This window comes from Lepidochelys kempii, chromosome 5 (assembly GCF_965140285.1).
Source record: "Lepidochelys kempii isolate rLepKem1 chromosome 5, rLepKem1.hap1, whole genome shotgun sequence".
Taxonomy (NCBI): Eukaryota; Metazoa; Chordata; order Testudines; family Cheloniidae; genus Lepidochelys; species Lepidochelys kempii.
The window spans coordinates 1,594,018-1,621,142 of record NC_136384.1 but is presented as its reverse complement, the minus strand read 5'-3'; the positions used below and the strand labels follow the sequence as shown (position 1 = coordinate 1,621,142).

Below are 27,125 nucleotides of genomic sequence, written 5' to 3'. Positions count from 1 at the left end.
CATGAGATGAGCCGCAGGCCTCGCTGCACCCCAAACTCCCCTGCGGGGCTGGGCTGCACTTTGTATGCTCTCCACTCGGTGAGAGACACCCCCAAACCCCACCCTGGCAGCCCCCTGCCCTGCAGCTGAGAGACACCCCCTGCCCCAGCCCCCGAACCCCACCCCAGTGCCCCCTGTCCCGCGGCTGAGAGACACACCCTGCCCCACCCCCCAAACCCCACCCTGGCAGCCCCCTGCCCTGCAGCTGAGAGACACCCCCTGCCCCAGCCCCCGAACCGCACCCCCTGCCCCACAGCTGAGAGATACACAGCCGGCCCCAAACCCCACCCCAGCACCCTGGCAGCCCCCTGCCCTGCAGCTGAGAGACACCCCGTGCCCCAGCCCCCGAACCGCACCCCCTGCCCCACAGCTGAGAGATACACAGCCGGCCCCAAACCCCACCCCAGCACCCTGGCAGCCCCCTGCCCTGCAGCTGAGAGACACCCCCGGCCCCAGCCCCCGAACCCCACCCCAGTGCCCCCTGTCCCGCGGCTGAGAGACACCCCCAGCCCCAGCCCCCGAACTCCACCCCAGTGCCCCCTGTCCCGCGGCTGAGAGACACCCCCTGCCCCAGCCCCCGAACCGCACCCCCTGCCCCACAGCTGAGAGATACACAGCCGGCCCCAAACCCCACCCCAGCACCCTGGCAGCCCCCTGCCCTGCAGCTGAGAGACACCCCCTGCCCCAGCCCCCGAACCCCGCCCCAGTGCCCCCTGTCCCGCGGCTGAGAGACACCCCCTGCCCCAGCCCCCAAATCCCACCCCAGTGCCCTGTGTCCCGCGGCTGAGAGACACACACCCGGCCCCAGCCCCCGAACCCCACCCCAGCACTGCTCCGGGGCAGCCAGGCTGGGAATCATTGCAGAGGGGGTGATGGGAAGGACTGTGATGGGGGGGCTGGCAGGGGAGGAGGGTTCTGGGTGCAGGTGCCCCGGCCTGGGGGGGTGTCTCCTTTGCCCCCCCCCGGCCGGCACGGTGCCCACTCCCCAAGGGGCAGAGCAGAGGGTGCCCGTCCTGCGAGCAGCGCCAGCCCTCCCATGCGTCACGCGCCTCCCCTCTGCTCTCCCCACAGCGAGGTGAAAGCGCTTTGCCATCACATTGCCACCGAGGCGGGCCAGCTGAGCTTCACCAAAGGGGCCGTCCTGCGCGTGCTGGCCAAGGTGGACAGCGACTGGCTGCAGTGTGGGCTGGGCTCGCAGAGCGGGCTGGTGCCCATCATGTACGTCACCCACCCGGCGGACGAGGACTACTGACGGGGCCGGGACGCCGCGCCCAGGACCACAGGGGGGACAGACGCCGCTTCTCGCTAGTCCGTACCGTGCCCGCCCTGCCGGACATCCCGTGACCCTGGGGGCGCCTCGCCCGCCCCAGGCACCTGCCACGGCTGCTGCGCCCCGGGGGACCCCGCGCCAGGCACCACCATGCATGCAGCCCCCCCAGGGACTCGCCCGTCACCCCCGCTCGTCTCCAGCCCCGCATGCCCTGGCCCCCTATGTAGCAGGACTCCAGGCGGCGTCGCTCTGCAGCAGGGGCTGCCCAGCCAAGGACCCTGATGGGCTGGGGGCGTGCGGGCTCCCGGCTCCCGGACTGGGCAGAGGCTGGCTGCAGGAGACTACAGCCCCCAGCATGCACTGCTCCGGCTCCGTCAGAACCAGCTGGCCCAGAACCAGCTGCTCTGCAGGCCGCCCCCTTGTGGCGCCAGGCGGCATTGCCGAGCTCAGGCCCCTTTTGCTCGGGAGCAGGGGCTCTCGGCCGGGGCCCGATCAGCGCACAGCTGTGGCCCATGTGACATGCTCAGGGCCATACAGGGGGGCTGTATTGTGTGGCGGGGGCCCAGGGGGGACACACGGCAGCTCAGCTGCGGAGCCTGGCTCGAGGGCGGCCCCGGGCGCGGACTGTGCGAGTACCGCAGCATGCATTGTACCCAGCCCGTCGCCAGGGCGGCGCCAGCCCCGGGTCCCAGCCAGCGGCCTGGCACGGCCGCGCCACGGGGCCGCCTGCGTCTAGGCCAAGGCCATTCAGTGTTGGGGGGGGTGAGCCCCCAGCGGGTTAGTTCCAGCCCCGTTCAGACACAGCGCTGCGGGGTGCATGCCCCCCCCACCCCCCATCTGCTGCTCCAGCCATGGGGCACTGCCTGGGGAGGGGCAGTGGCACAAGGCCATTCCCAGCAGGTGGGGGGGGGCAGTGCCCGCAGCAGGGGTGGTTGGGGGCACTCCCAGCATGGCCAGGGCCTGGCTACGGGCTCTTGTCTCCGCAAGGGGCAGGCTGTATGAGTCAGGCAGGGCCCTGCCTGCGCCTTGGGGGCGGGAGAGCAGGGCCTGGGCCCCTAGCAGGAGGCGCCACTGTCAGTTAACCCTTGTCCTGCCGTGCTCACCCCATTGCCAGGGCGGGCACGTGGGCAGTGCCAGGCAGTATTAGTGTGAGGCCGTGCCGGTATTTGTTGCCAGGATGGTGCTGGTGTCTGGGCAGCGTGATGCCCGGGCTGGCTGCCCCGGGGCCAGGGGCCCGCGTCTCGCCAGGTTCCCACCTGCTTGTACATCGCTCGCGGCCGCTGCGCCCTGTGTGCTGTGGCCATTCCCGGAGGGGCGGGGCCGACTTTATTTATTTCTTTATTTATGAGGCATATTAATAAAAAAGGTGCTGACCCAGCTCTCCCCAGCACCTGCCCCCTGGTGTCGCCCCCTGCCCCAGAGCACTGCTCCGGGCCTCGGGCCAGTGGGCTGGCTTTGGGCCCAGTCGGGCTTGGCCCTGCAGCCCGGAGGGGCAGAGCTGCCCTCGGCTCGGGGCAATGCTAGCCCTCGTGCTCTGTTGGCAGTGCCCCCGCCTTGGCACCAGCCCGTGGGCCGTGCAGCATCACACCCCGGGGCTGGTGGCACTCCCTGGCAGGGAGGCTGCCCGTGTTGGGTGGGAAAGATTCAGCCAGGGCTGCGGGGCAGGAGCACTGATTTAAACACCCCACCCGGCACGTCCCTGCCGACGGTTTGCAGCGCAGCCGGGCAACATGGAAGGGCAATAGAGTTTGTGGCTCCTTCTCTTTATTGCTCCTGTACACGGCGGGGCAGGCTCCAAACAGCTCCGGGAAGGAACCGGCCCAGCCCCGCTGCTAGTCGGCCATCTGCTTCTCCAGGGTGCTCAGCCCCAGGGCGTTGTGGGTAAGCTGGCCGTAGGTGTGGCCAAACTGGAACTTGTAGCCTGCGGGCAATGAGAAGGAGCCTGTGAGAGGAGCCCACCTGGGGCAGTTGCGGCCCGGTCCCTGGGGCTGCAGCTACGGAAGGCCCAACGTGCGCTGGACAGCACAAAACACCTACCCGGCAGGGGAGCCATCGCCCATGGGCAGGACTGGGCACCCCGTCACTTGGGGCCTTTAGTCTGTATAAAGCCCCTGCCCCAGCCTGGCGCTGCCCCCCCCATGGGCTGTATGAACCACTGCCTGCAACCGCCGCTCTCTTGGACTCAGCAGCAACGGAGAAGCCCTGCGGGAGGGGTGCAGGACCTGCCAGCTGGGAGGCTGCCCCCTGGGTTTAACTGCTCGCACAGTAAGCTCCAGATCAGGCTGATGGCAGCTCTCTCCGTGTGCCAGGGATGCTGTGTTAGGAGCCCACCATGACTCTGGCAAGGCAAACGGTCAGCCCTGCAGAGGCAGAGCCATGGGCAGCGTTAACCGGCAAATGTCAACGTCTGGAAATTCAATCAGGTCCCCAAAGCCCCTTAACTCTGACCAGTATCCCGGCCCACTGTCCCCACGTGGTGGTGTCTAGGGCTCGCTGCATCGTAGCTGAGGGCTATGACCAAGGCTGTATTAATCACCTACCCCATGGACCCCGTGAGCCGGTGCTGAGTGGGGCGCGCGGGGGGTTGATCTGCAGCGACCGTCCACCAGTGATGGTCTTTCCCGCACACTGGGCTGCAGGTGCCGATGCTGGGCTTGTCTGGCAGTACAGTGAGATGGGATGGGGCTGTGGGCCGGGATGGAGCCGTGGAGAGTTTGGGGGTCCAAATTAAGGGGGTTTGTGGGATCTGCTGTGAGTCCTTCCTGGTCTTTCCTTCCATTGGCATTGCAGGAGCCAGCCACGGGTGCCCACTTTTCTGCAGGGAATGCCCATCGTGCTGGCTACTTTGTCCCTTCCTAGCCGGCTGCCCTGGGTCCTTTCCCGGGGCCGCACCGCTCACCTGGGACGTAGCCTGCATAGTGGGGCAGCAGCCCCATGTCCATGGGGTACGACTTCAGCAGCGGAGGAAGGACCGTGCTGCCTTTCCCGGCCTCAGGCCTGCTCCCTCTGTTCTGGCCAAACTCCACCAGGGCACGGTGGGTGGTCAGCGGGTAGCCTGCCCCGATCAGGAAGCGGGCGCGGGGCACAAAGCCGGTGAAGCCTGCCCAGGTCACAGGAGGATAACCTGAGCCCTGATGCCTGGAAACGAGCCCAGCCCCACCACAGCCTCCCCACAGTGGACTGGCTCTTCCAGACCCAGCAGCCAACGAAGCAGCTGGGGGGCAGACCGTGTGGGTTGTGCCAGGGCCCCTGCAGGGACAGTACGTTCCCACCACACCAGCACCCCAACTCGGGGCACCAAGTCACCCCCTCCAGCCCCCCAGCACTATGGGGGCCCCAGAGCTCTCTGCCAGACCCTGGGTGTGACTGGCGTCACAGAGGCAGGTCCTTGGCTGGTAGGATGGTTGGTCCTTGGAGGACTCTGGATTAAAGGATGAAAAGGGGGGCTCCTCAGGGCTCCCAGGACCCCCCCCCAACACACTCCCTCCCTTCTGCTCCCCGAATCCCAGCCCACATGCCCGGCCCCAGCCCTGCAGGCTCACCCGAGATGAAGCACTTGTGGGGGTTGTTGTCCTCCATGGAGTAGGGGGAGCCCTGTGGTTGGAAGGCAAAGGGCAATCCGTACGGGGCTGCTGCCGGGCCTGGAGTCCTGTACTTGGCGGTGAGGAGCTGGGGGTGCAGAATGGGGGTCATCACACAGGGGTCCCCGTGGGGGACGGGTCAGGGAGCGCTGCCTAAGCTGGGTGGGCCGGGCACACGTCACGTGGCAATGCTCTCGCTGTTAGAGGAACTGGCCAGAGAGCTCCCTGTGCCACCCCAGGCTGGAGCAGACACTGGTGTAAGAACAGGAGAAGCTAAATAAGCCAAACCCATCGGGCTGAGCGCAGCAGAGCCCGCAGGCTAAGCAGGGCTGCTCTTGGCAGGCAGATGTCCAAGGAAACCCCAGGTGCTGCAGGGAGCAGCATGGGGGGGGTCAGTAGGGGGCGCTCTCCCCAGGCAGGGCTGGCCCTATTGCCCTGTCCGGGGCTGTACATGGGAGAGGTGCAGAGGGTCCAAGGGGTAGGTGCAGGGGGGGGGGGTGCAGGGGCGTGGGACTCTCCTGGGCTGTGCGTGGGGTAGGTGCAGGGGTGGTGGGCCTGTGTGGGGTAGGTGCAGAGGGTCCATGGGGTAGGTGCAGGGGGGTGCGGGGGAGTGGGCCTGTCCGGGGCTGTGCATGGGGTAGGTGCAGAGGGTCCATGGGGTAGGTGCAGGGGGAGTGGGCCTGTCTGGGGCTGTGCATGGGGTAGGTGCAGAGGGTCCATGGGGTAGGTGCAGGGGGGTGCGGGGGAGTGGGCCTGTCTGGGGCTGTGCATGGGGTAGGTGCAGAGGGTCCATGGGGTAGGTGCAGGGGGAGTGGGTCTGTCTGGGGCTGTGCGTGGGGTAGGTGCAGGGGGAGTGGGGCTGTCTGGGGCTGTGCGTGGGGTAGGTGCAGAGGGTCCATGGGGTAGGTGCAGGGGGAGTGGGTCTGTCTGGGGCTGTGCGTGGGGTAGGTGCAGAGGGTCCATGGGGTAGGTGCAGGGGGAGTGGGTCTGTCTGGGGCTGTGCGTGGGGTAGATGCAGGGGGAGTGGGCCTGTCCGGGGCTGTGCGTGGGGTAGGTGCAGAGGGTCCATGGGGTAGGTGCAGGGGGAGTGGGTCTGTCTGGGGCTGTGCGTGGGGTAGGTGCAGAGGGAGTGGGTCTGTCCGGGGCTGTGCATGGGGTAGGTGCAGAGGGTCCATGGGGTAGATGCAGGGGGAGTGGGGCTGTCCGGGGCTGTGCGTGGGGTAGGTGCAGAGGGTCCATGGGGTAGGTGCAGCGGGGTGGGCCTGTCCGGGGCTGTGCGTGCCGACAGTCGCTCCCAGCAGAGCAGCCCAGCGTGTCTGTCGGTGGGGAAGGGGTGTCTCTGTTGCTGGGGGGAAGGGGACAGAGCTGATCAGTAACATCCCCCAAGCTGCCCCGTGAGCCAGAGGGCCTCGCCCCCAGAGCGCCGAGCTCCGCTAGCCCGTGTGGCCTCGCGAGGCGCCCAGCTGGGGCCGCAGGATTGATGGTGGCCAAGCTCCCTGCCCAGGCTGCTCCTTGCTCAGTGCCCCACACACCTGCATTCTCAGACCCTGGGGACACTGGAGCAGGCAGGGCACACCCCCCCCAGCATGCTGCCGGCGTGGCAGGAGAAGTGCTGTGGCCCCTGGGGGCAGGGGGCAGTTCCTGGTGTGGCGGGTGACGGGCCGTGGGTGCCCCGGGGGCAGGGGGCAGTTCCTGGTGTGGCGGGTGACGGGCCGTGGGTGCCCCGGGGGCAGGGGGCAGTTCCTGGTGTGGCGGGTGACGGGCTGTGGGTGCCCCGGGGGCAGGGGGCAGTTCCTGGTGTGGCGGGTGACGGGCCGTGGGTGCCCTGGGGGCAGGGGGCAGTTCCTGGTGTGGCGGGTGACGTGCTGTGGCCCCTGGGGGAAGGCAGCAGGGGCAGGCTCCAGGGGGGCAGCAGCAAGATGCCAAGTCGCTCTGGTGACTCACTTTGCCCTTGGTGCCCTGGAGCAGCCGCCCTGCCTTCTGCAGCTCCTGCTCCTGGCCTGCGGCTCTCAGCTGCTGCCGGGCAAAGTCACTCCTGGCCTCCTTGCAGATCTCGAAGTAGGTCTTGGCGAAGAGATTCTGGGCCCTGGGAATGAATCCTGGGAGCAGGGCGGCCCCAGTGCCCGGAGATGCAGGCGAGATGAGAGGCAGGTTAGTAGCCCCAGAGCCCTGCTGCGTGTGGGAGGGCAGGGGAAATAGGGCAGGGGAGAGCTGGAGGGCTCAGGGGTGGGGGAGTCCTGAGGGCCGAGGCAGGGGGTAAGGGGGTGATGCCAGCTGGAGGGGCGTTCCCCGGGCCCAGCCTTGCAGAGCCCAGCTGTGTCATGCTGGGCACTGAGACCAACCCGAGGGAGAGGCACAAAGACAGAGCTAAAAGAAAAGGAGTCCTTGTGGCACCTTAGAGACTAACCAATTTATTTGAGCATGAGCTTTCGTGAGCTACAGCTCACTGCATCGGATGATGTAGCTCACGAAAGCTCATGCTCAAATAAATCGGTTAGTCTCTAAGGTGCCACAAGTCCTCCAGTTCTTTTTGCGAATACAGACTAACACGGCTGTTACTCTGAAAGACAGAGCTGGAATCCACCAAGCGGGCGCTCCGGAGGGGGGGATCCCCAGGGGGTACGGGAGATTTTCGGGGTGTCGGTGGCTATGAAGCAATTCTCTGAGTGCAATCCGGGCCTTCGGGGGGAAACGGCAGGTCCCCCCTTTCTTTTCACAATAACCAGGGGAAACGCCTAGGGTGCCTGGCTAATGCTGCCAGTGGGGCACTGCCAGGGGGCGGCTTTGCCCCACTAGTGGTGCCACCATGGCAGCGCGGCAGGTGGGGGCATCCTGCAGGCAACGTGGTACAGAGGACTGGCCCCTCTGCTGAGCGGCGCCTCCTGTCGGCTGAGCCCAGCCCGGGGCACAGGGAGAGACGCACCAGAGGGGGCTGCTGGCGGCTCCCCATGCCAACGGCGTGCCCCTGACCCCCACTCAGGCTAGCAGGCCGGCCTGAGCTGATCCCGCATGACCCCTCCCCTGGCCCTGGACGGGGAGGGGCACCAGGTGTGAGCAGAGGCCCTTGGACAGAGCCCGCTGGGTCATGTGCCACACTGAGTCCCCAAGAGGAGGCCCGGTTGCGATTGAGGGAGGATCTCTGGTGCCCAGCATGGTCTCCTGGGCGGGGGCAGGGGGGGCAGCTTGTGGCATGGATGGAGTCCCTAGGAAAGGCGGGAGCAGTGGCCAGCATGGCTCCCAGGCCCCCACCCACCTACAGCCGGCCATGGAGCCCAGCGAGCGTGGGGGGCAGCTGCCCCGTCTCCCACCTGTGTAGCCTGGGATCACGCAGCATCCCAGCGGCTGAGCTCCTGCCCCCCAGCAGGCCGGCCTCGTCTCCAGCAGCTCCCCTGCCTGCTGCACGGGCTGGGCACCATGGCAGGGCCAAGGGGCGGGCTGCAGCATCAGCTGGCTGGAGCCGGCCACCTCGGGGCTGGTCAGGAGCGGTGAGGTCAGCTGCCCGCAGCTCTCGTTCGGAGGGCAGTACCCGGCGGAGCTGCAAAGGGCACAGGCCGCAGGGCTGAGGCAGGGCCCAGAGCGAACCGCCGCCCCCAACATCCTGGAGCCGCTGAACAAATCCCCAGGGCAGCCGACCCCAGACTCGCCCTGGGGCTGCTGCCCTGTCCCGCGGGGGAGATGCAGCTCCAGGAGCGGGGTCTGCAAGCTCAGATGGCTCCCAGCAGCCGTCAGCCCGGCCCACGGTGGGCTTGGGGCACCTACGGCTGTGCAGGAGGCAGCCGTGACAGCTCAGGGCCGGGGATGCCCATGAGACAGAGCAAAGGGGAGCTGGACCGAGGTGCTGGGCACAGCGGGCACGGGGGGCTCTCCCTTGCCTTCTGCCACGGGGCTGGGCCTGGACCTGGGGGCAGACAGGGTGTTGGGCTCTCCCCCATCTCAAGGCGCCAGCGGCCCTCGCAGTTTGGGTAGGGCCGGGCGCAGCCTGCCCAGTGCCTCCGTGCCAGGGGGGTCTGTGTGCCAGGGGCCCAGCTGCCTGGGGAGAGATTGCCTGGGACAGCGATCCTTTCCTGGGAGGGAGGCGGGAGCCGTGGGGGGAAAGCTGCAACCCCCCCTGCACCGCCCACTCTGCTCCACTCCCCCTTATGCCTCTTCCCCCCACTCTGCTCTGCTCCCCCTCCTGTCCCTTCCCACCCACTCTGCCCCCCTGCCCCCCGCTCCCCCACTCTGCTCCACTCCCCCTTATGCCTCTTCCCCCCCACTCTGCTCCCCCCACCCTCCCCCCCACTCTGCTCTGCTCCCCCTCCTGTCCCTTCCCACCCACTCTGCCCCCCTGCCCCCCGCTCCCCCCACTCTCCTCTGCTCCCCCCTCCCCTCCCGCTCCTGCCCCTTCCCTCCCCCCCTTGCTCGCCCCTCCCCCTCCTGCTGCTCGAGGCTTCTCGCTCCCGCTCCGGCCAGCTGGGCTCGGCGTCCTGTTGTCATGGCAACCCCCGCACACAGCGCCGGGGCTGAGCCGGGCAGGCACCAATCGCAGGGCGCGCCGGGTCCCGGCTCCCTGCAGCCCCCCCCGGGATACCCCCCCCATGCAATGTCCTCCCCCCCGGGAGTGCGCCGGGTCCCGGCACCCTGCAGCCCCCCCCCGGGACACCCCCCCATGCAATGTCCCCCCCCGTGTGTGCGCCGGGTCCCGGCTCCCTGCAGCCCCCCCCCGGGATACCCCCCCATGCAATGTCCCCCCCCCGTGTGTGCGCCGGGGCCCGGCTCCCTGCAGCCCCCCCCGGGATACCCCCCCCATGCAATGTCCTCCCCCCCGGGAGTGCGCCGGGTCCCGGCACCCTGCAGCCCCCCCCCGGGACACCCCCCCATGCAATGTCCCCCCCCGTGTGTGCGCCGGGTCCCGGCTCCCTGCAGCCCCCCCCCGGGATACCCCCCCATGCAACCCCCCCCCCCGGGAGTGCGCCGGGTCCCGGCTCCCTGCAGCCCCCCCCCGACACCGCCCGCCAGCGCCCCCCCCTCCGCAGGGCGCAGCGCGGGCGGGGCAGATCCTCCCCGCAGCCCCCGCCTTACCCGGGGCCGTGGTGCGGGTCGGGGCTCGCCAGGCTGCGGCCGAGCTTGGGGGCGAAGGCGGCGGCCATGGCCCGCGGGCGGCTGGGTGCTGCGGGCGGAGCAGCCGGTGCCCCGGGGACACGAGCGAGCCGGGGACAGCGCCCGCCCCTGGGGGGCTGGCCCGGCCACACGGGCAGGGCGAGGCCCGGCTGCCGGGAGCGGAGGCTGGAGCCGGGGTGTCACGGAGTGTGGGGGAGTCCAGGGCCTGCACCCCTCTTCCTGGGATCCACTGAGACTCTCAGCCAGCCAGTAAAACAGAAGGTTTATTGGACAACAGGAACACAGTCCACAACAGAGCTTGTGGGTACAACCAGGACCCCTCAATCACGTCCTTCTGGGGGAGCAGGGAGCTTAGACCCCAGCCCTGGGGTTCCCTGTGTTCCTCCACCCAGCCCCAAACTGAAACTAAACCCACCCAGCAGGTTCCCTGCTGCAGCCTCCATCCACATTCCCGGGTAGAGGTGTTACCTCCCCCTCCCCCTCCTGGCTCAGGTGACAGGCTCTCAGGTCTCCCATCTCCAGGGCCCATTCCCAGGTCAACACTCCCCCCTCCCTGCTGAGTCACATCGTCACATCTCTCCCCCCTTCGAGACTGAACTGAGCGGGGTCACGCTGACCAGTGACCTGGGGAAGTTCGGGGCCCCCTCTCCGGGACAGCGCATCCGCTATCAGGTTGGCACTTCCCTTCACGTGGACCACGTCCATGTCGTAATCCTGCAGGAGCAGGCTCCATCTCAGGAGCTTGGCGTTGGCTCCTTTCATCTGGTGCAGCCAGGTCAGGGGAGAGTGGTCGGTGTAGACGGTGAAGTGTCGCCCGAAGAGATAGGGCTCTAGTTTCTTGAGGGCCCACACCATGGCCAGGCACTCCTTCTCGATGGCCACGTAGTGTTGCTCCCAGGGTAGCAACTTCTTGCTCAGGTACACGATGGGGTGTCTCTCCCCCTTTTCATCCTCCTGCATTAACACCGCCCCCAGTCCCGTGTCGGAGGCGTCGGTGAACACCACAAAGGGCTTGTCAAAGTCTGGGTTTGCCAGAACTGGGCCACTGACCAGAGCCTCCTTCAGCGCCCGGAAAGCCTCCTGGCACTGCTTGGCCCAGACCACCTTGTCTGGCTTCCCCTTCTTGCATAGCTCGGTGATGGGGGTGGCTATGGCGCTAAAGTGGGGCACAAATCTTCGGTAGTATCCTGCCATCCCAATAAAGGCTTGGACCTGCTTTTTGGTGTGGGGAGCGGGCTAGTCTCTGATCACCTCAACCTTGGCCGGTTCCGGCTTTAGGCGGCCGCTCCCCACCCGATGGCCCAGGTAAGATACTTCAGCCATCCCCACCTTGCACTTCTCCGCTTTTACAGTCAGCCCAGCCCCCTGGAGTCGGTCCAGCACTTGTCTAACCTGGGACACGTGGTCCTCCCAGGTCTGGCTAAAGACACAGATGTCATCAATATACGCCACGGAAAAACTCTCCATCCCCCTCAGGAGCTGGTCCACTAGGCGCTGGAAGGTGGCCGGCGCTCCCTTGAGGCCGAAAGGCAGGGTCAGGAACTCATAGAGCCCCAGAGGGGTGATAAAGGCCGATTTCAGCCGGGCATCTGCATCCAGCGGCACTTGCCAGTAGCCCTTTGTAAGGTCCATGGTGGTGAGGTACCGAGCTCCTCCCAGCTTGTCTAGGAGCTCGTCCGGCCTGGGCATGGGGTAGGTGCCAGGCGCTGCACAGACAAACAGCGAGAGACAGGCCCTGCCTCAAAGAACTCCGTCTGCAACTGCACGTCACACTGAGGGTGGAAGACGGGAAGAGTGGCTGTTATGACCCCATTTCAGGGGTGGGGAATTGAGGCCCAGGGTCCAATACATGACAGCTTGTTCCTCTCCCTCCTCCCCTCCCTATTCTTTGCTCAGCCAATAGGAATGCAGAGGTGTAGCTGGATGAGCCAATAGCAGGGCTGGGAGCCCCCGCAGCACTTTTTCATAGAAGATCAGGGCTGGAAGAGACCTCGGGAGGTTCTAGTCCCACCCCCTGCTCAAGGCAGGACCAACCTCAACTAAATCATCCCAGCCAGGGCTTTGTCAAGCTGGGCCTTAAAAACCTCTAAGGAAGGAGATTCCACCCCCTCCCTAGGTAACCCATTCCAGTGTTACACCACCCTCCTAGTGAAATAGTGTTTCCTAATATCCAACCTAGACCTCCCCTACTGCAACTTGAGACCATTACTCCTCGTTCTGTCATCTGTCACCACTGAGAACAGTCTAGATCCCTCCTTTTTGGAACCCCCTTTCAGGTAGTTGAAGGCTGCTATCAAATCCCCCCTCATTCTTCTCTTCTGCAGACTAAACAATCGCAGTTCCCTCAGCCTCTCCTCATAAATCATGTACCCCAGCCCCCTAATCATTTTCGTTGCCCTCCACTGGACTCTCTCATGGTCACTGCTGCCCAGGTTGGCACCCACTTATACTTCCCCTACCAGTTCTTCCCTGTTTGTGAGCAGCAGGTCAAGAAGAGCTCTGTCCCTAGTTGGTTCCCCCAGCACTTGCACCAGGAAATTGTCCCCAACATTTTCCAAAAACTTCCTGGATTGTCTGTGCACCGCTGTATTGCTCTCCCAGCAGATATCGGGGTGATTGAAGTCCCCCATGAGAACCAGGGCCTGTGATCTGGAAACTTTTGTAGTTGCCCGAAGAAAGCCTTGTCCACCTCCTCCCCCCGGTCTGGTGGTCTATAGCAGATGCCCAACACGACATCACCCTTGTTGCTCTTGCCTCTAAACTTCACCCAAAGACTCTCAACAGGCTGTTCTCCAGTTTCATACTGGAGCTCTGAGCAATCAGACCGCTCTGTTACCTACAACTCCTCCACCTTTTCTCCCCCACCTGTCCTTCCTGAACAGTTTATACCCATCCATGACAGTGCTCCAGTCATGTGAGTTACCCTACCAAGTCTCTGTTATTCCAATCACATCATAGTGCCTTGACTGTGCCAGGACTTCCAATTCTTCCTGCTTGTTTCCCAGGCTTCTTGCGTTCGTGTACAGGCACTTAAGATAACTAGCTGATTGCCCCACTTTCTCAGTATGAATCAGGAGGCCTCCCCTGCTGCACCCTCCTCCTTGTGCTTTCTCCCAGTATCCCACTTACCTCCGGGCTTAGGTCACCATCCCCCAGCGAACCTAGTTTAAAGCCCTCCGTGCTAGGTTTCAGAGTAACAGCCGTGTTAGTCTGTATTCGCAAAAAGAAAAAGGAGTACCTGTGGCACCTTAGAGACTAACCAATTTATCTGAGCATGAGCTTTCGTGAGCTACAGCTCACTTCATTGGATGAGCTGTAGCTCACGAAAGCTCACGCGTGCTAGGTTAGCCAGCCTGCCTGTGATGATGTTCTTCCCTCTCTTCATTAGGTGGATCCCATCTCTTCCTAGTAATCCTTCTTCCTGGAACAACATCCCATGGTCAAAGAATCCAAAGCCCTCTCTCTGACATCACCTGTGCAACCCCGCATTTACCTCCACAATTTGATGGTCCCCACCTGGCCCTTTTCCTTCAACAGGGAGGATGGACAAGAACACAACTTGCACCTGAAACTCCTTTATCCTTCTTCCCAGAGCCATGTAGTCTGCAGTGACCTGCTCAAGGTCATTCTTGGCAGTATCATTAGTGTCCATGTGGAGAAGAAGGAAGGGATAGCAGTCCGAGGGCTTGACCAATCCTATTCAATTTATTCATAAATGATCTGGAGAAAGGGGTAAACAGTGAAGTGGCAAAGTTTGCAGATGATACTAAACTGCTCAAGATAGTTTAAGACTGAAGCAGACTGAAGAACTTCAAAAAGATCTCACAAAACTAAGTGACTGAGCAACAAAATGGCAAATGAAATTTAATGTGGATAAATGTAAAGTAATGCACATTGGAAAAAATAACCCCAACTATACATACAATATGATGGGGGCTAATTTAGCTACAACTAATCAGGAAAAAGATCTTGGAGTTATCGTGGATAGTTCTCTGAAGGTGTCCATGCAGTGCGCAGCGGCAGTCAAAAAAGCAAACAGTATGGTAGGAATCATTAAAAGAGGGATAGAGAATAAGACGGTGTCACGGAGTCCCTGGGCGATGCTCTGGAACTGCTCCCCATGAAGCCAGTCAGGACTCTGGGGTAGTCGCCTTTCTGTGAGCAGCCTGTCTTCACGACACACAGCTCACACAGCTTCCACCTTCCTGGGTCTGACCTCGGAGCATTCAGCCTCCTCTGCCCCTCCGTGCGCTTCCCCCCAGTGAGTCCACTCAGGTGGGGCTCCTGGGGAAGCCAGAGGGTCCTGCCCCCCAACTCCGCAGTCAGACGGGACTCTCAGCCAGCCAGTAAAACAGAAGGTTTATTAGACGACAGGAACATGGTCTAAAACAGAGCTTGCAGGTGCAGAGAACGGGACCCCTCAGCTGGGTCCATTTTGGGGGGCAGTGAGCCAGACAACCACGTCTGCACTTCACTCCATGTCCCAGCCAGCCCCAAACTGAAACTCCCTCCAGCCCCTCCTCCTCTGGGCTTTGTTCCTTTTCCGGGCCAGGAGGTCACCTGATTCCTTTGTTCTCCAACCCTTTAGCTCTCACCTCGCAGGGGGGAAGGGCCAGGCCATCAGTTGCCAGGAAACAGGGTGTCGGCCATTCTCTGTGTCCAGACTCCTGCACACACCTGCCCTCTAGGGCTCTGCAATGATCATACACCCTTACCCCACCCCCTAGATACTTAAGAACTGCCTAGGGGAAACTGAGGCACCCCCACACTATTCAGAGGAAACATTAAGAACAGTCCCACTTCGTCACAGACGGAGAATATCTTATTGCCCTTATATATATCCATGGTACATCCACATCTTGAATACTGCATACAGATGTGGTCCCCTCATCTCAAAAAAGATATACTGGCATTAGAAAAGGTTCAGAAAAGGGCAACTAAAATGATGAGGGGTTTGGAACGGGTCCCATCTGAGGAGAGATTAAAGAGGCTAGGACTTTTCAGCTTGGAAAAGAGGAGACTAAGGGGGGATATGAGAAAGGTCTATAAAATCATGAGTGGTGTGGAGAAAGTGAATAAGGAAAAGTTATTTACTTGTTCCCATAATATAAGAACCAGGGGCCACCAAATGAAATTCATGGGCAGCAGGTTTAAAACAAATAAAAGGAAGTTCTTCTTCACTCAGTGCACAGTCAACCCGTGGAACTCCCTGCCTGAGGAGGCTGTGAAGGCTAGGACTATAACAGGGTTTAAAAGAGAACTGGATAAATTCATGGAGGCTAAGTCCTTTAATGGCTATGAGCCAGGATGGGTAAGGAATGGTGTCCCCAGCCTCTGTTTGTCAGAGGTGGAGATGGATGGCAGGAGAGAGATCACTGATCATTACCTGTTAGGTTCACTCCCTCTGGGGCACCTGGCATTGGCCACGGTCGGTAGACAGGATCCTGGGCTGGATGGACCTTTGGTCTGATCCAGTATAGCCGTTCTTATGATCAGTCTCAGCAAACACTCCATCATATCATGAATTCTAGCTTCAGGCAAGCAGCACAATTCTTGAGTTTCCCAGTCTGGACGGCAGATGGATGACTCCGTCCCTGTCTCCTCCTCTTGGGAGTGATGGTGGTGGAACCCCCCATCCCTAGGACACGACATCCCGTGCCTTCCGGTCGATGGGGTCTCCTTCTGATCCCTTCCCTCAGGTGACTCTTCCAAACCATTCTCTGCCGTAGTACCTGTGCAGAGAGCCTGAAAACGTTCCTTACCTCTATCTGCATTGGGGGTACATGGGTTCTCCTCTTTCTTCTTCTGGAGGTCACATGCTGCCAATTTTCTTGCCCGTTCTGCACTGCCCTCTCTGATTCTTCAGCATGCTGTGCCTGCAGAACTAAACACTGACTTCTATCCAGAAAGTCTTCATTTTCTCCGATGCAATGCAGGGTTGATACTTGGGTCTCTAGTCCTTTAACCTTCTCTTTCAGCATGGAGACCACCTTGCACTTCATACAGACGAAGTCGCTTCTGTCCTCTGGGAGAAAGACAAACATGGCACATCCTGTTTAGGGCACAACAGCTGATCGCTCACTATCCATATTGTCTTCCTTCTAAGAGCCTCTTCAAATGTATTTACTGCTCACAGAAGCCCAAAAGGCAAAAAACTCTGTGGGAACTTCCCCTAGGCCGGTAGTTCTCAAACTTTTGTACTGGTGACCCCTTTCACATAGGAAGCCTTTATAAATTAAAAAACACTTTTTTATACATTTAACACCATTATAAATGCTGGAGGCAAAGCTGGGTTTGGGGTGGAGGCTGGCAGCTCGTGATCCCCTGTATAATAACCTCCCGAGCCCACTTTGAGAACCCCTGCCCTGGACGTCCTCCCAGACAAACTCCCTCGGGTTTTGAAACAAACCTGCTCAGGGAGGGAGAGGAGGGGAAAGCTCTGTGCGTGGGTCAGAAGATGCTTGCTGCAGATTTCATCCTGAGCTGCCATTCATCTTCCCATGAAGCCAGCCCCTTGTGGCACCAGTAGGCACAGGGCTTCTCAGGAAGGGGAGGGGGCTGCTGCCCTTGGCACATCCGGGGGTAATTACCCCCTCAGCCAGCCCCACTTTGGAAGTTTCAGGCTGCAAGAGCAGCACTGAAGCATGACCACCGGGGATCTTTCCCTGCTGGGAAGAAACAAACGTGCTGTCACACCACAAAGACGGTTCAAATCACACTTAAAACTTTCCCATTTTTTCCAGTGCTCTGATTTTTTTTGTGTCTGGCAGTACCCCAGTATCAGGGGGTTGCTATGTCAGGCTGTATCTACAAAAACCACGAGGAGTCCGGCGGCACCTTAAAGACTAACAGATTTATGTGAGCATAAGCTTTTGTGGGTAAATAACCCACTTCTTCAGATGTAAAGCTTATGGCCAAATAAATCTAGTACCCCAGTGTGGTCATTTATTCCAAGATTTAGTCCCACCTGTCTGTGGGAGACTTTCCTTTGCCTACAAGGGGCTTTGGGTCAGGTGACCAGGCAGGTCCATACAGGCTCTGACACAGAAACAGGGATTCCTCTGGGAATGCCTTGATCTTACCAGGTCTCCCCAGGGTTGCACTTTTCTATGACCTTTCCCCTAGAATACCTTTTGAGGAGCTGCCGGTCCTTTGCATGTGCAGACACGAGCACCTGCTGCCTTCAAGCAGCCATCGTGTAGCTGTAGGTCTGCCGTGCGGTACGGCCGCCTCTTCCAGCTGGGGAATCGTCTGAGCTCCTACTTACTTACTCTGTAATATTTCTGAGGGTGGCGGAGACTCACAAACTCAAGTACCATCCATGAATGTCACTGCGGTGATGTTTACTCTCTCAAATCCTTCCAGCAACACTCTAGAAACCGCCTTCCAACTGAATCCTTTGTATTTATCAGAACGATTTGTAGAACACTTTCAATGCACAGAAACCCAAGCCAATCTGAACACTCTGTAAGATTTGGCTGCCAAAACTTGCTCGTTATGGATCCATGCTGCTAACATCCTCCATTATTTACTTACATTCTGCAGAGTGATTTTTTAAGAGATCTTTTTCCCCAAAGTTTGGTACCTCAGTTACTGAGCCATCACCAGTTTCATCCCGCCCCCCCACCTTCGTTTGTTAATTAATGCACATACTGTCTCTCTAATACTATTTCCTCCCTTGACAAACTTATATACCTTCATCTTAACCCCTGTAGTTTAGCATCAGCTCATTTATGTTGGTGGTGAACGACCAGGTTACAACACATAGTCTGAAAATTTCTTTCATGATGCATTAGAAAGATCTTCAAGAATATCATGGCCAAGAATAATCTAGAGATCCTTCTGTCACTGGACTGGCCCTGTATCGGACAGAAACCACTTCAGCCAGGGGGTGCTGCATCCCCACCCCCCTAGTTCCAGCACCTATAACTTAGTTTTAAAATAAAACTAAGTTATAAAACTCTAGACTACAAGAAAGGTTCCAAACCACTTTTTAAAAGGCTACGTATCGGACTGAGAATAGTTCTTAGACCAAGATTCCTGGGCAGTGTTTGAAACCCAGACATTGGAGCGCCAGGACACTGAAAGTGACATGAATTAAAAGCAGCAGAACTGATCTTTCCCCCATTGTCTACACTTAGAGAAATGCAGAAAGTGGAGCACAGAAGTAGTTACCAACTATATTTAAAATTCTTTCATTCGTAGTGGCCTAAATCAGTGTTGTTGTCCTTATTATCTGCTAGTCGGTCATGCATCGTGGCAAGTGGGCGAAGTACGGTGTGATGAAGTCACAGTGGGACTGTTCTTAAAGTTTTCTCTGAATATTGTGGGTGTGCCTCAGTTTCCCCTATGCTTTTCTTAAGTATCTAGGTGGTGGGATAAGGGTGTAGGATCATTGCAGAGCCCTAGAGGGCAGGTGTGTGCAGGGGTCTGGACACAGAGAATGGCCGACACCCTGTTTCCTGGCAACTGATGGCCTGGGCCCCTCCCCCCTGCAAAAGTGCCAACTGAAGGCCTTGGAGAACAAAGAGATCAGGTGGCCTCCTGGCCCCAGAAAGAGACAAAGGCCAGAGGAGGGGTTGGAGGGGGTTTCAGTTTAGAGCTTGCTGGGGAAATGGAGGGAGGGCCAGAACTGGGCTCCCTAAAACCCGCCCCCATGATGGACTTGACTGAGGGGTCCTGTTCTCTGCACCTACAAGCTCTGGTTTAGACCATGTTCCTGTTGTCTAATAAACCTCTATTTTACTGGCTGGCTGAGAGTCACGTCTGACTGCGAAGTTGGGGGGCAGGACCCTCTGGCTTCCCCAGGACCCCGCCTGAGCGGACTCGCTGTGGGAAGCGCACGGAGGGGCAGAGGAGGCTGAATGCTCCGAGGTCAGACCCAGGAAGGTGGAAGCCGTGTGAGCTGTGTGTCCTGCAGACAGGCTGCTGCCAGAGAGGAGGCTCCCCCAGAGTCCTGCCTGGCTTCGTAGGGAGCAGTTGCAGAGCATCGCCCGGGGACTCCGTGACATACGGAAATAGATTGGGCCAGTTTGGGGCTACTTAAGTGACTTTACGCTATCAATGCAGTAGAAATCTGGCAACTTCAGGCTGCAGAATAGAGCACCTGTAACCTTTCCCTGCTGCAAGAAACAAGCATGAGCTGCCACCACCACAAATAGTGTTTAAATTACACGTAAAACTTGGCCATTTTTTCCAACTCTCCAATTTTGCAGTGAACGGCAGTGCCCCAGCGTGGCCATTCATTCTGCCATTTAGTCCCACGTGCCTGTGGGAGTCTTTCCTTTGCTTTGGGTCAGGTCCATAGGCTCTGACTCAGCAACACCGATTCCTCTGCGAGTGCTGGGATTTCACCAAATCTCCTTTTCCTAGATATCTTTTGAGGAGCTGCTGCCCCTCAACTGCTGCCCTCAAACAGCCATTTTGCAGCTTCCTGCTGTGTCTCCTTCTCTTCCAGCTGGTAAATATTCTTCTCTCCGGCTGTACTTACTGTTTACTGGCAGAGTCCCACAGACAGGGGGACCATCCATGAATGTCACTGCGGTGATGTTTACTCTCCCAAATCCTTCCAGCAAAGCTCTAGAAACCTCCTTCCAACTGAATCCTTTGTATTTATCAGAACGATTTGTATAACCCGTCAGTGCACAGAAGCCCAAGGCAATTGGTAAGATTTGGCTGCCAAAATGTGTTTGTTATAGATCTATGCTGTGAACATCCATCGTTTAATTACACTCTAGATAGTGATTCTTTGGAAGGGTATAGACCCTAGTGTTAATAAAAAGATTGTTAAATAAAGAGATTGGGCTATGTGGGGCTAGTTTTTAAGTGACTGGAGACTATTGACTCAGTAAAAAGTAGCCCCGGGAATCATGAGTAAAGTTCCCCCCTCGACCAAATTCTGAAGTGGCCCCGCTGGGCGGGAAGTCAATGGCAGAGAACTGCCCTCACATTTCTGGGGCCCCTAGGCCAGAGCCTAGCCACCAGCCCAGCTGCCCTTTCTTAGCGGGTGTGTGATTCTTTGCAGGAGGCAGGGTCTGGGCATTGCTGGGGTTAGTTTATTCATTGATTCCCAGGCCTGTTCCTTTGAGCACTGGGTCCTAACTATGCCCCTTCCGTCAGTGTAACCCTATCCTGGTCCCTATAAAGGGTTTGTTTCTTCTCACAACTGGTTAGTCCTTGGTTCCTTTTAAATGTAAGATTAATGTAAGCGAGGCTGTAGGGGCTGGATGTTCATTCCCCCGCCTGCTGGGGGAGGCGGTGTGTGCTCAGAACATCAGCGAGCTAAGGGGCGACCGGCCGTCAGTGCCAAGTGCACAAAGAACCCAGGAGCAGCATTCCCACTAGTCTCTCCCACCCACATACCGTGTGACACCTCACCTCCATATTGGTGCACATAACAAAATTCATGTGGCGGAGGTGGGGCCGAGGGGTTCGGAGTGTGGGAGGGGGCTCAGAGCTGGGGCAGAGGGTTGGGGTGGGGGGGTGCGGGCTCTGGCTGGGGGTGCGGGCTCTGGGGTGGGGCCAGGGATGAGGGGTTTGGGGCATGGGCGGGGGCTCAGGGCTGGGGCAGAGGGTTGGGGTGGGGGGGTGCGGGCTCTGGCTGGGGGTGCGGGCTCTGGGGTGGGGCCAGGGATGAGGGGTTTGGGGCATGGGCGGGGGCTCAGGGCTGGGGCAGAGGGTTGGGGCGGGGTGGGGGCTCTGGCTGGGGGTGCGGGCTCTGGGGTGGGGCCAGGGATGAGGGGCTCAGGGCTGGGGCAGAGGGTTGGGGTGGGGTGAGGGCTCTGGCTGGGGGTGCGGGCTCTGGGGTGGGGCCAGGGATGAGGGGTTTGGGATGCAGGCTGCCATGGGGCTATGGCGGGGAGAGAGGACTCCCCCCAGCTCTCTCTCCCTGCAGCAGCACCTGGGCCGAGGGAGAGGGGCTCCTCTCCCCGGCAGCTCCGGCGGGGCCTGGGCCGGGACACCTGTGCGGCCCTAAATAGCCGGCTGCGAGGCCGTGCAGCTTATAGGGAACCTAGCCCAGGACCCATTGATCCGGGGGCGGGGGGCACTTAGGGGACAGCCCCAGGCCTAGGGGTCAGAAGGCTCCGAGAGACGAGAGGGAAAAACACACTGAGGGACAGCACGACTCGGACTGCGGCAGGGCGATTTACAGAGGTGTGTAACGGGGTCCGCTCACCACTCTGGCACCTCCCCAGCCTGTCTTGGGAATTAGCTCTGCAGCTGAGTGCGCCCCCTTTGGGTGGTGCCTTGCCGCCGTGACTCCCGCTCTTGGACCCACGTCTCTCCAAGGACCGTGGCGTCCTCTTCAGTGACACAGCCCCCCGGCCGCCACACACTGTGCTCCCCCCTTCTGGGGGAGCTGCAGTCCCCTGTTCAGCCACTTCCCGCCAGTGGAAAACTGTGGTCCATGGTCTAGCCACTTCCCGCATGGCTCCGGCACCCTCTTTACCCTTGTATCACGGCCTCAGTCTGCAACCCCCCGCAGCCAGCCAGGAGCTGTCGCTGGCTCCCTCGGCCCCTGTTTGCAGCACGGCTCGGTCCAGGATGCTGGCAGTTCTCTTAGCCCTCCAAAGACACAGTCCGTCCTTCCTTCCTGGACTCCTAGCAGAGAACTACCCTCTTCTGCCCTGCAGCTCCCTTTTTATATGGGCCTGCTTGGCCCTGATTGGCAGCTCTTTTCAGCCCTCTTCTGATTGGCTGCTCTTAACCCCTTTTCTGCCAGTGAGGGGCAGCTGCCCATCACAGGTGCCACCAGTTAAACATCACATTCCCTTCAATTGACCCTGGCACGATGACACCTCCAGCTGGCCCTCAGGGGCCGTTTCTCTGATTTCACCTCTTTCTTTTGCTTAGGTCAATGAGCCTGGTGAATGGGATGACCTGGGTAATAACAGGCTTGTCAGTCTGACATGGAAGCTGGGCAAAAACCAGCTGGTGTAGCACTCGCTTAACAAAGAATTAAAGAACAGGAGGACTTGTGGCACCTTAGAGACTAAAAAATTTATTTCAGCATAAATTTCGTGGGCTACAGCCCACTTCATCGGATGCATAGAATGGAACATACAGTAAGAAGATATAGATATACATACAGAGAAGGTGGAAGTTGCCATACAAACTGTGAGAGGCTAATTAGTTAAGATGAGCTATTATCGGCAGGAGAAAAAAACTTTTGTCGTGATCATCAAGCTGGCCCATTTAGACAGTGGACAAGAAGGTGGGAGGATACTGAACCTGGGGAAATAGATTCAATATGTGGAATGACCCGGCCATGCCCAGTCTCTATTCAAACCCAAATTCATGGGATCTAGTTTGCATATTAATTCAAGCTCAGCAGTTTCTCCTTGGAGTCTGTTTTTGAAGCTTTTCTGTTGCAAAATTGCCACCCTTAAATCTGACTTAGGTCTCATCCCCTAACGCCCCTACTCTACTTGCGCTATATTGATGACATCTTCATCGTCTGGACCCATGGAAAAGAAGCCCTTGAGGAATTCCACCATGATTTCAACAATTTCCATCCCACCATCAACCTCAGCCTGGACCAGTCCACACAAGAGATCCATTTCCTGGACACTACTGTGCTAATAAACGATGGTCGCATAAACACCACCCTGTACCGGAAACCTACTGACCGCTATACTTACCTACATGCCTCCAGCTTCCATCCAGGACACACCACACATCCATTGTCTACAGCCAAGCTCTAAGATACAACCACATTTCCTCGTGGCAACTTAGAGACTAACCAATTTATTTGAGCATAAGCTTTTGTGAGCTACAGCTCACTTCATCGGATGCATACTGTGGAAAATACAGGAGATGTTTTTATACACACAAATCATGAAAAAATGGGTGTTAATCACTACGAAAGGTTTTCTCTCCCCCCACCCCACTCTCCTGCTGGTAATAGCTTATCTAAAGTGATCACTCTCCTTACAATGTGTATGATAATCAAGGTGGGCCATTTCAATGCCCCTCTGCCATGTACATTGGTCAAACTGGACAGTCTCTATGAAAAGGAACACAAATCAGATGTCAAGAATTATAACATTCATAAACCAGTCGGAAAACATTTCAATCTCTCTGGTCACGCGATTACAGACATGAAAGTTGTGATATTACAACAGAAAAACTTCAAATCCAGACTCCAGCAAGAGACTGCTGAATTGGAATTCATTTGCAAATTGGATACAATTAACTTAGGCTTGAATAGAGACTGGGAGTGGCCAAGTCATTATGCAAGGTAACCTCTTTCCGATGCATCCGATGAAGTGAGCTGTAGCTCACCAAAGCTCATGCTCAAATAAATTGGTTAGTCTCTAAGGTGCCACAAGTACTCCTTTTCTCTTTCCCCTTGTTTTCCTAACGGCCCCCCCTTCCTCAGATGTTCTTGTTAAACCCTGGATTTGTGCTGGAAATGCCCCACCTTGATTATCATACACATTGTAAGGAGAGTGGTCACTTTAGATAAGCTATTACCAGCAGGAGAGTGGGGTGGGGAGAGAGAAAACCTTTTGTAGTGATTAACACCCATTTTTTCATGATTTGTGTGTATAAAAATATCCTTACTGCATTTTCCACTTTTATGCATCCAATGAAGTGGGCTGTAGCTCACGAAAGCTCATGCTCAAATAAATTGGTTAGTCTCTAAGGTGCCACAAGTCCTCCTTTTCTTTTTGCGAATACAGACTAACATGGCTGTTACTCTGAAACCCGCATTTGCTCCAATCCCTCAGACAGAGACAAACACCTACAAGATCTCTATCAAGGGTTCTTACAACTACAATACCCATCTGCTGAAGTGAAGAAACAGATTGACAGAGCCAGAAGAGTACCCAGAAGTCACCTACTAGAGGACAGGCCCAACAAAGAAAATAACAGAACGCCACTGGCCGTCACCTTCAGCCCCCAACTAAAACCTTTCCAGCGCATCATCAAAGATTTTCAACCTATCCTGAAAAATGATGCCTCACTCTCACAGATCTTGGGAGACAGGCCAGTCCTCGCTTAGACAGCCCCACAACCTGAAGCAAATACTCACCAGCAACCACACACCACACAACAAAAACACTAACCCAGGAACCTATCCTTGCAACAAAGCCCGATGCCAACTCTGTCCACATATCTATTCAGGGGACACCATCACAGGGCCTAATCACATCAGCCACACTATCAGGGGCTCGTTCACCTGCACATCTACCAATGTGATCTATGCCATCCTGTGCCAGCAATGCCCCTCTGCCATGTACATTGGCCAAACCGGACAGTCTCTATGCAAAAGAATAAATGGACACAAATCTGACATCAGGAATCAGAACATTCAAAAACCAGGAGGAGAACATTTCAACCTGTCTGGCCCCTCAGTAAAAGATTTAAGGGTGGCAATTTTGCAACAAGAAAAGGAGTACTTGTGGCACCTTAGAGACTAACCAATTTATTTGAGCATAAGCTTTCATGAGCTACAGCTCATTGCAACAGAAAAGCTTCAAAAACAGACTCCAAGGAGAAACAGCTGAGCTTGAATTAATATGCAAACTAGATCCCATGAACTTGGGTTTGAATGGAGACTGGGAGTGGCTGGGTCATTCCACATATTGAATCTATTTCCCCATGTTAAGTATCCTCCCACTTTCTTGTCAACTGTCTAAATGGGCCAGCTTGATGATCACAACAAAAGTTTTTTTCTCCTGCTGATAACAGCTCATCTTAACTAATTAGCCTCTCACAGTTTGTATGGTAACTTCCCCCTTCTCTGTATGTATGTATGTATGTATCTATCTATCTATCTTCTTACTGTATGTTCCACTCTATGCATCCGATGAAGTGGGCTGTAGCTCACGAAAGCTTATGCTGTAATAAATTGGTTAGTCTCTAAGGTGCCACAAGTCCTCCTGTTCTTTTTGCGGATACAGACTAACACGGCTGCTACTCTGAAAAGAATTAAAGGAGAGTAATGGAATTAAAGCCAGTCACCATGGGTTTATGGACGCTAGATCTTGTCAAGATAACTTGTGAGCTCATAAAAATACGTCAAATCTGGTTGATAAAGATATTAGCACTGATGTAACAGTCTTAGACTCCTGTAAGGCGTTCACTCTGGTAGCGCAAGACATTTACTAGAATGATACAAAACGAACACGGCCCACGTTCCATGGATTGAAATCTGGCTAACCGAAGGCCTCACGACGGAAGTGCCGGCAGGGAATCCGCCTCAAGTGGGAGTGCTGGTGCTCTTAACCCTACACGAGTTACCATTTTTATCCAGGAGCTGGAAGAAAATGTAAAGCCGTCACTGACCAGGCTGGCAGATGATGCAAAGGGTGCGTAGTGGAAAATAATGAAGGGAACATGCCACTCAGACGAGTGATCGGGGTCCCTGGGTAAGCTGGCCACAAGCTAACAATGTGTATTTCAGTATAGCCAAATGTAGGGTCATACAGCTGGGACCAAAGAATGCCGGCCATGGTTCCTCTGAAGAAGACGACTTGGGGGTCATCAATAATCGTCAGAACTTGCGCTCCCAGTGCGATGCTGAGGCCAAAAGGGCTAATATGGGACGTATAAGCAGGGGAATCTTGACGAGGAGTAGGGAAGTTATATTTCCTCTGTATCTGGCACTGGGGCGACCTCTGCTGGGATCCCGTGTCCAGTTCTGGAGTCAGCACTTCCAGAAGGACATTGAAAAACTGGAGCAGGCTCAGAGAAGAGCCATGAGAATGATGAAAGGCTTGGAAAACCGGCCCTGCAGTGCGAGACACCAGGAGTCCACTATATTTAACTTAACAAAGCGAAAGCTAAGGGGTGATTTGAACAGCGTGTGAGTCCCTCAGCACGGAACAGAGATAAATTAGAGGCTCTTCAGTCTAGCAGACAAAGGTAAAAGAAGATCCCAAGGTAGACGCTTGAAGCCAGGCACATTCAGACTGGACATGAGGTGCAATTTTTTCACCGTGCAGGTAATTAACCATAGGAATAATTTATCAAAAGTCCTGGTGGATTCTCCATCACTGGCAATTGTTGTACAATCAAGCCTGGATGTTTCTTCAAAAGAAACTGCCCCACGTCACCTCAAACCCGCCCCCCTGGGGAATCACCCTGATACAGGGAGTGAGTGAACTCTAGAGCCCAGCAATTGCCCATCCCCACTGGGCCCACCTCCTGCTGCATGCAGGAATGGCTTCTGCTGCACTTTCCCGCGTGCTGCTGAGTTTACTCCACGTGCTCAAACCTTCACTAGCCCTGGATCTCATAAGTGGCGCTAGGCGGTGAGCAGGAGGGGGCTGGGCCCTTCGCTCAGAGGGACAACGGTCACGTCTGTGGCGTCATAGCAGAGCGGATCTCCTCCGGCGGTCGTGCCTTTCTCGCGGCGCCGACGGGTCCCGTGGATGGGGTGGGGGGTGTTCAGGGGGTATCCCCGACTGCGAAGAATAGGCACTAGAGCCAAGGCACTGTTCTCTGGAGCAAGCTGGATCCCCCCCTCCTCCCTGGGCATGGCCAAGAGCCCAGGAACCTGCTCTAAGTCCCAGAAACGCTCCTTCCCAGCAGGGCCAAATGAGGGCCGTTAGGAAGATGCTCTGCCTTGGTTGGCCGGAGCCCAGATTTTTAACCTTTAGGGCGTCCGGCAGAGCTTTCCATGTACGTGGGCTGGGGGGAAGGCTAGTAACTCTTGTGGGCATTATTTCAGCCAGGCCGGTCTGGTGATGCTGATTCTTTATCCCTGTTCACTGATCGGCTTTAAATGTGTCAAAGCAGCTGGCGTTGCAAGGCCAGGAGCACAGCTCTGAGTTCAGGGAGACCTGCTAACTGCACACACCCTGTTTGCACTCAGGAAAGTGCTTTCCGAGATAACTAACGCCACTGACAATGCTGACCTCGAGAGCTGCACCTGGGCCAGCTGTATCCCGTGTCTGCTTGCCGTGCTGCCAGGCTCCGGAAGGAGGAGTGTATCTGGAGAAACAGCCGTGTTAGTCTGTATTGGCAAAAAGAAAAGGAGGACTTGTGGCACATTAGAGACGAACCAATTTATTAGAGCATGAGCTTTCGTGAGCTACAGCTCACTTCATCAGATGCATATCGTGGAAACTGCAGCAGACATTATATACACACAGAGACCATGAAACAATACCTCCTCCCACCCC

The 27,125-nt window shown here is 57.6% G+C and overlaps 2 protein-coding genes across 4 annotated transcripts in view; one reads left to right on the top strand and one right to left on the bottom strand.

Annotated features, from left to right (window-relative positions):
* The window catches only part of RUSC2 (RUN and SH3 domain containing 2), an 82,635-nt gene extending 79,945 nt beyond the window's left edge, over positions 1–2,690 (top strand). For all 3 annotated transcript variants that reach the window (XM_073343289.2, XM_073343288.2, XM_073343290.2), the window contains one exon: positions 1,111–2,690. In XM_073343289.2, coding sequence (XP_073199390.1) covers positions 1,111–1,291 — 181 coding nt within the window. In that variant the 3' untranslated portion in view covers positions 1,292–2,690. The remainder of the gene's footprint in view (positions 1–1,110) is intronic.
* Positions 2,691–3,064: 374 nt separating this feature from the next.
* On the bottom strand, positions 3,065–10,076 carry CIMIP2B (ciliary microtubule inner protein 2B). Its single transcript, XM_073343292.2, has 6 exons — positions 9,952–10,076; positions 8,199–8,425; positions 6,835–6,989; positions 4,852–4,978; positions 4,209–4,409; positions 3,065–3,230 (listed from the first exon to the last, which is right to left on the bottom strand). Exons 1-6 carry the CDS (start codon positions 10,017–10,019, stop codon positions 3,142–3,144), a joined length of 867 nt encoding a protein of 288 aa, XP_073199393.1. The 5' UTR covers positions 10,020–10,076; the 3' UTR covers positions 3,065–3,141.
* Between the last annotated feature and the right edge of the window lie 17,049 nt (positions 10,077–27,125).

Excerpts from the sequence above, each read along its gene's own strand:
- CIMIP2B (XM_073343292.2), bottom strand. The coding sequence starts at position 10,019 with ATGGCCGCCGCCTTCGCCCCCAAGCTCGGCCGCAGCCTGGCGAGCCCC. Across the intron at positions 4,979-6,834 it reads TCCAGGGCACCAAGGGCAAA|CTCCTCACCGCCAAGTACAG; the intron begins GTGAGTCACCAG and ends CTGCACCCCCAG. Across the intron at positions 3,231-4,208 it reads CTATGCAGGCTACGTCCCAG|GCTACAAGTTCCAGTTTGGC; the intron begins GTGAGCGGTGCG and ends CATTGCCCGCAG.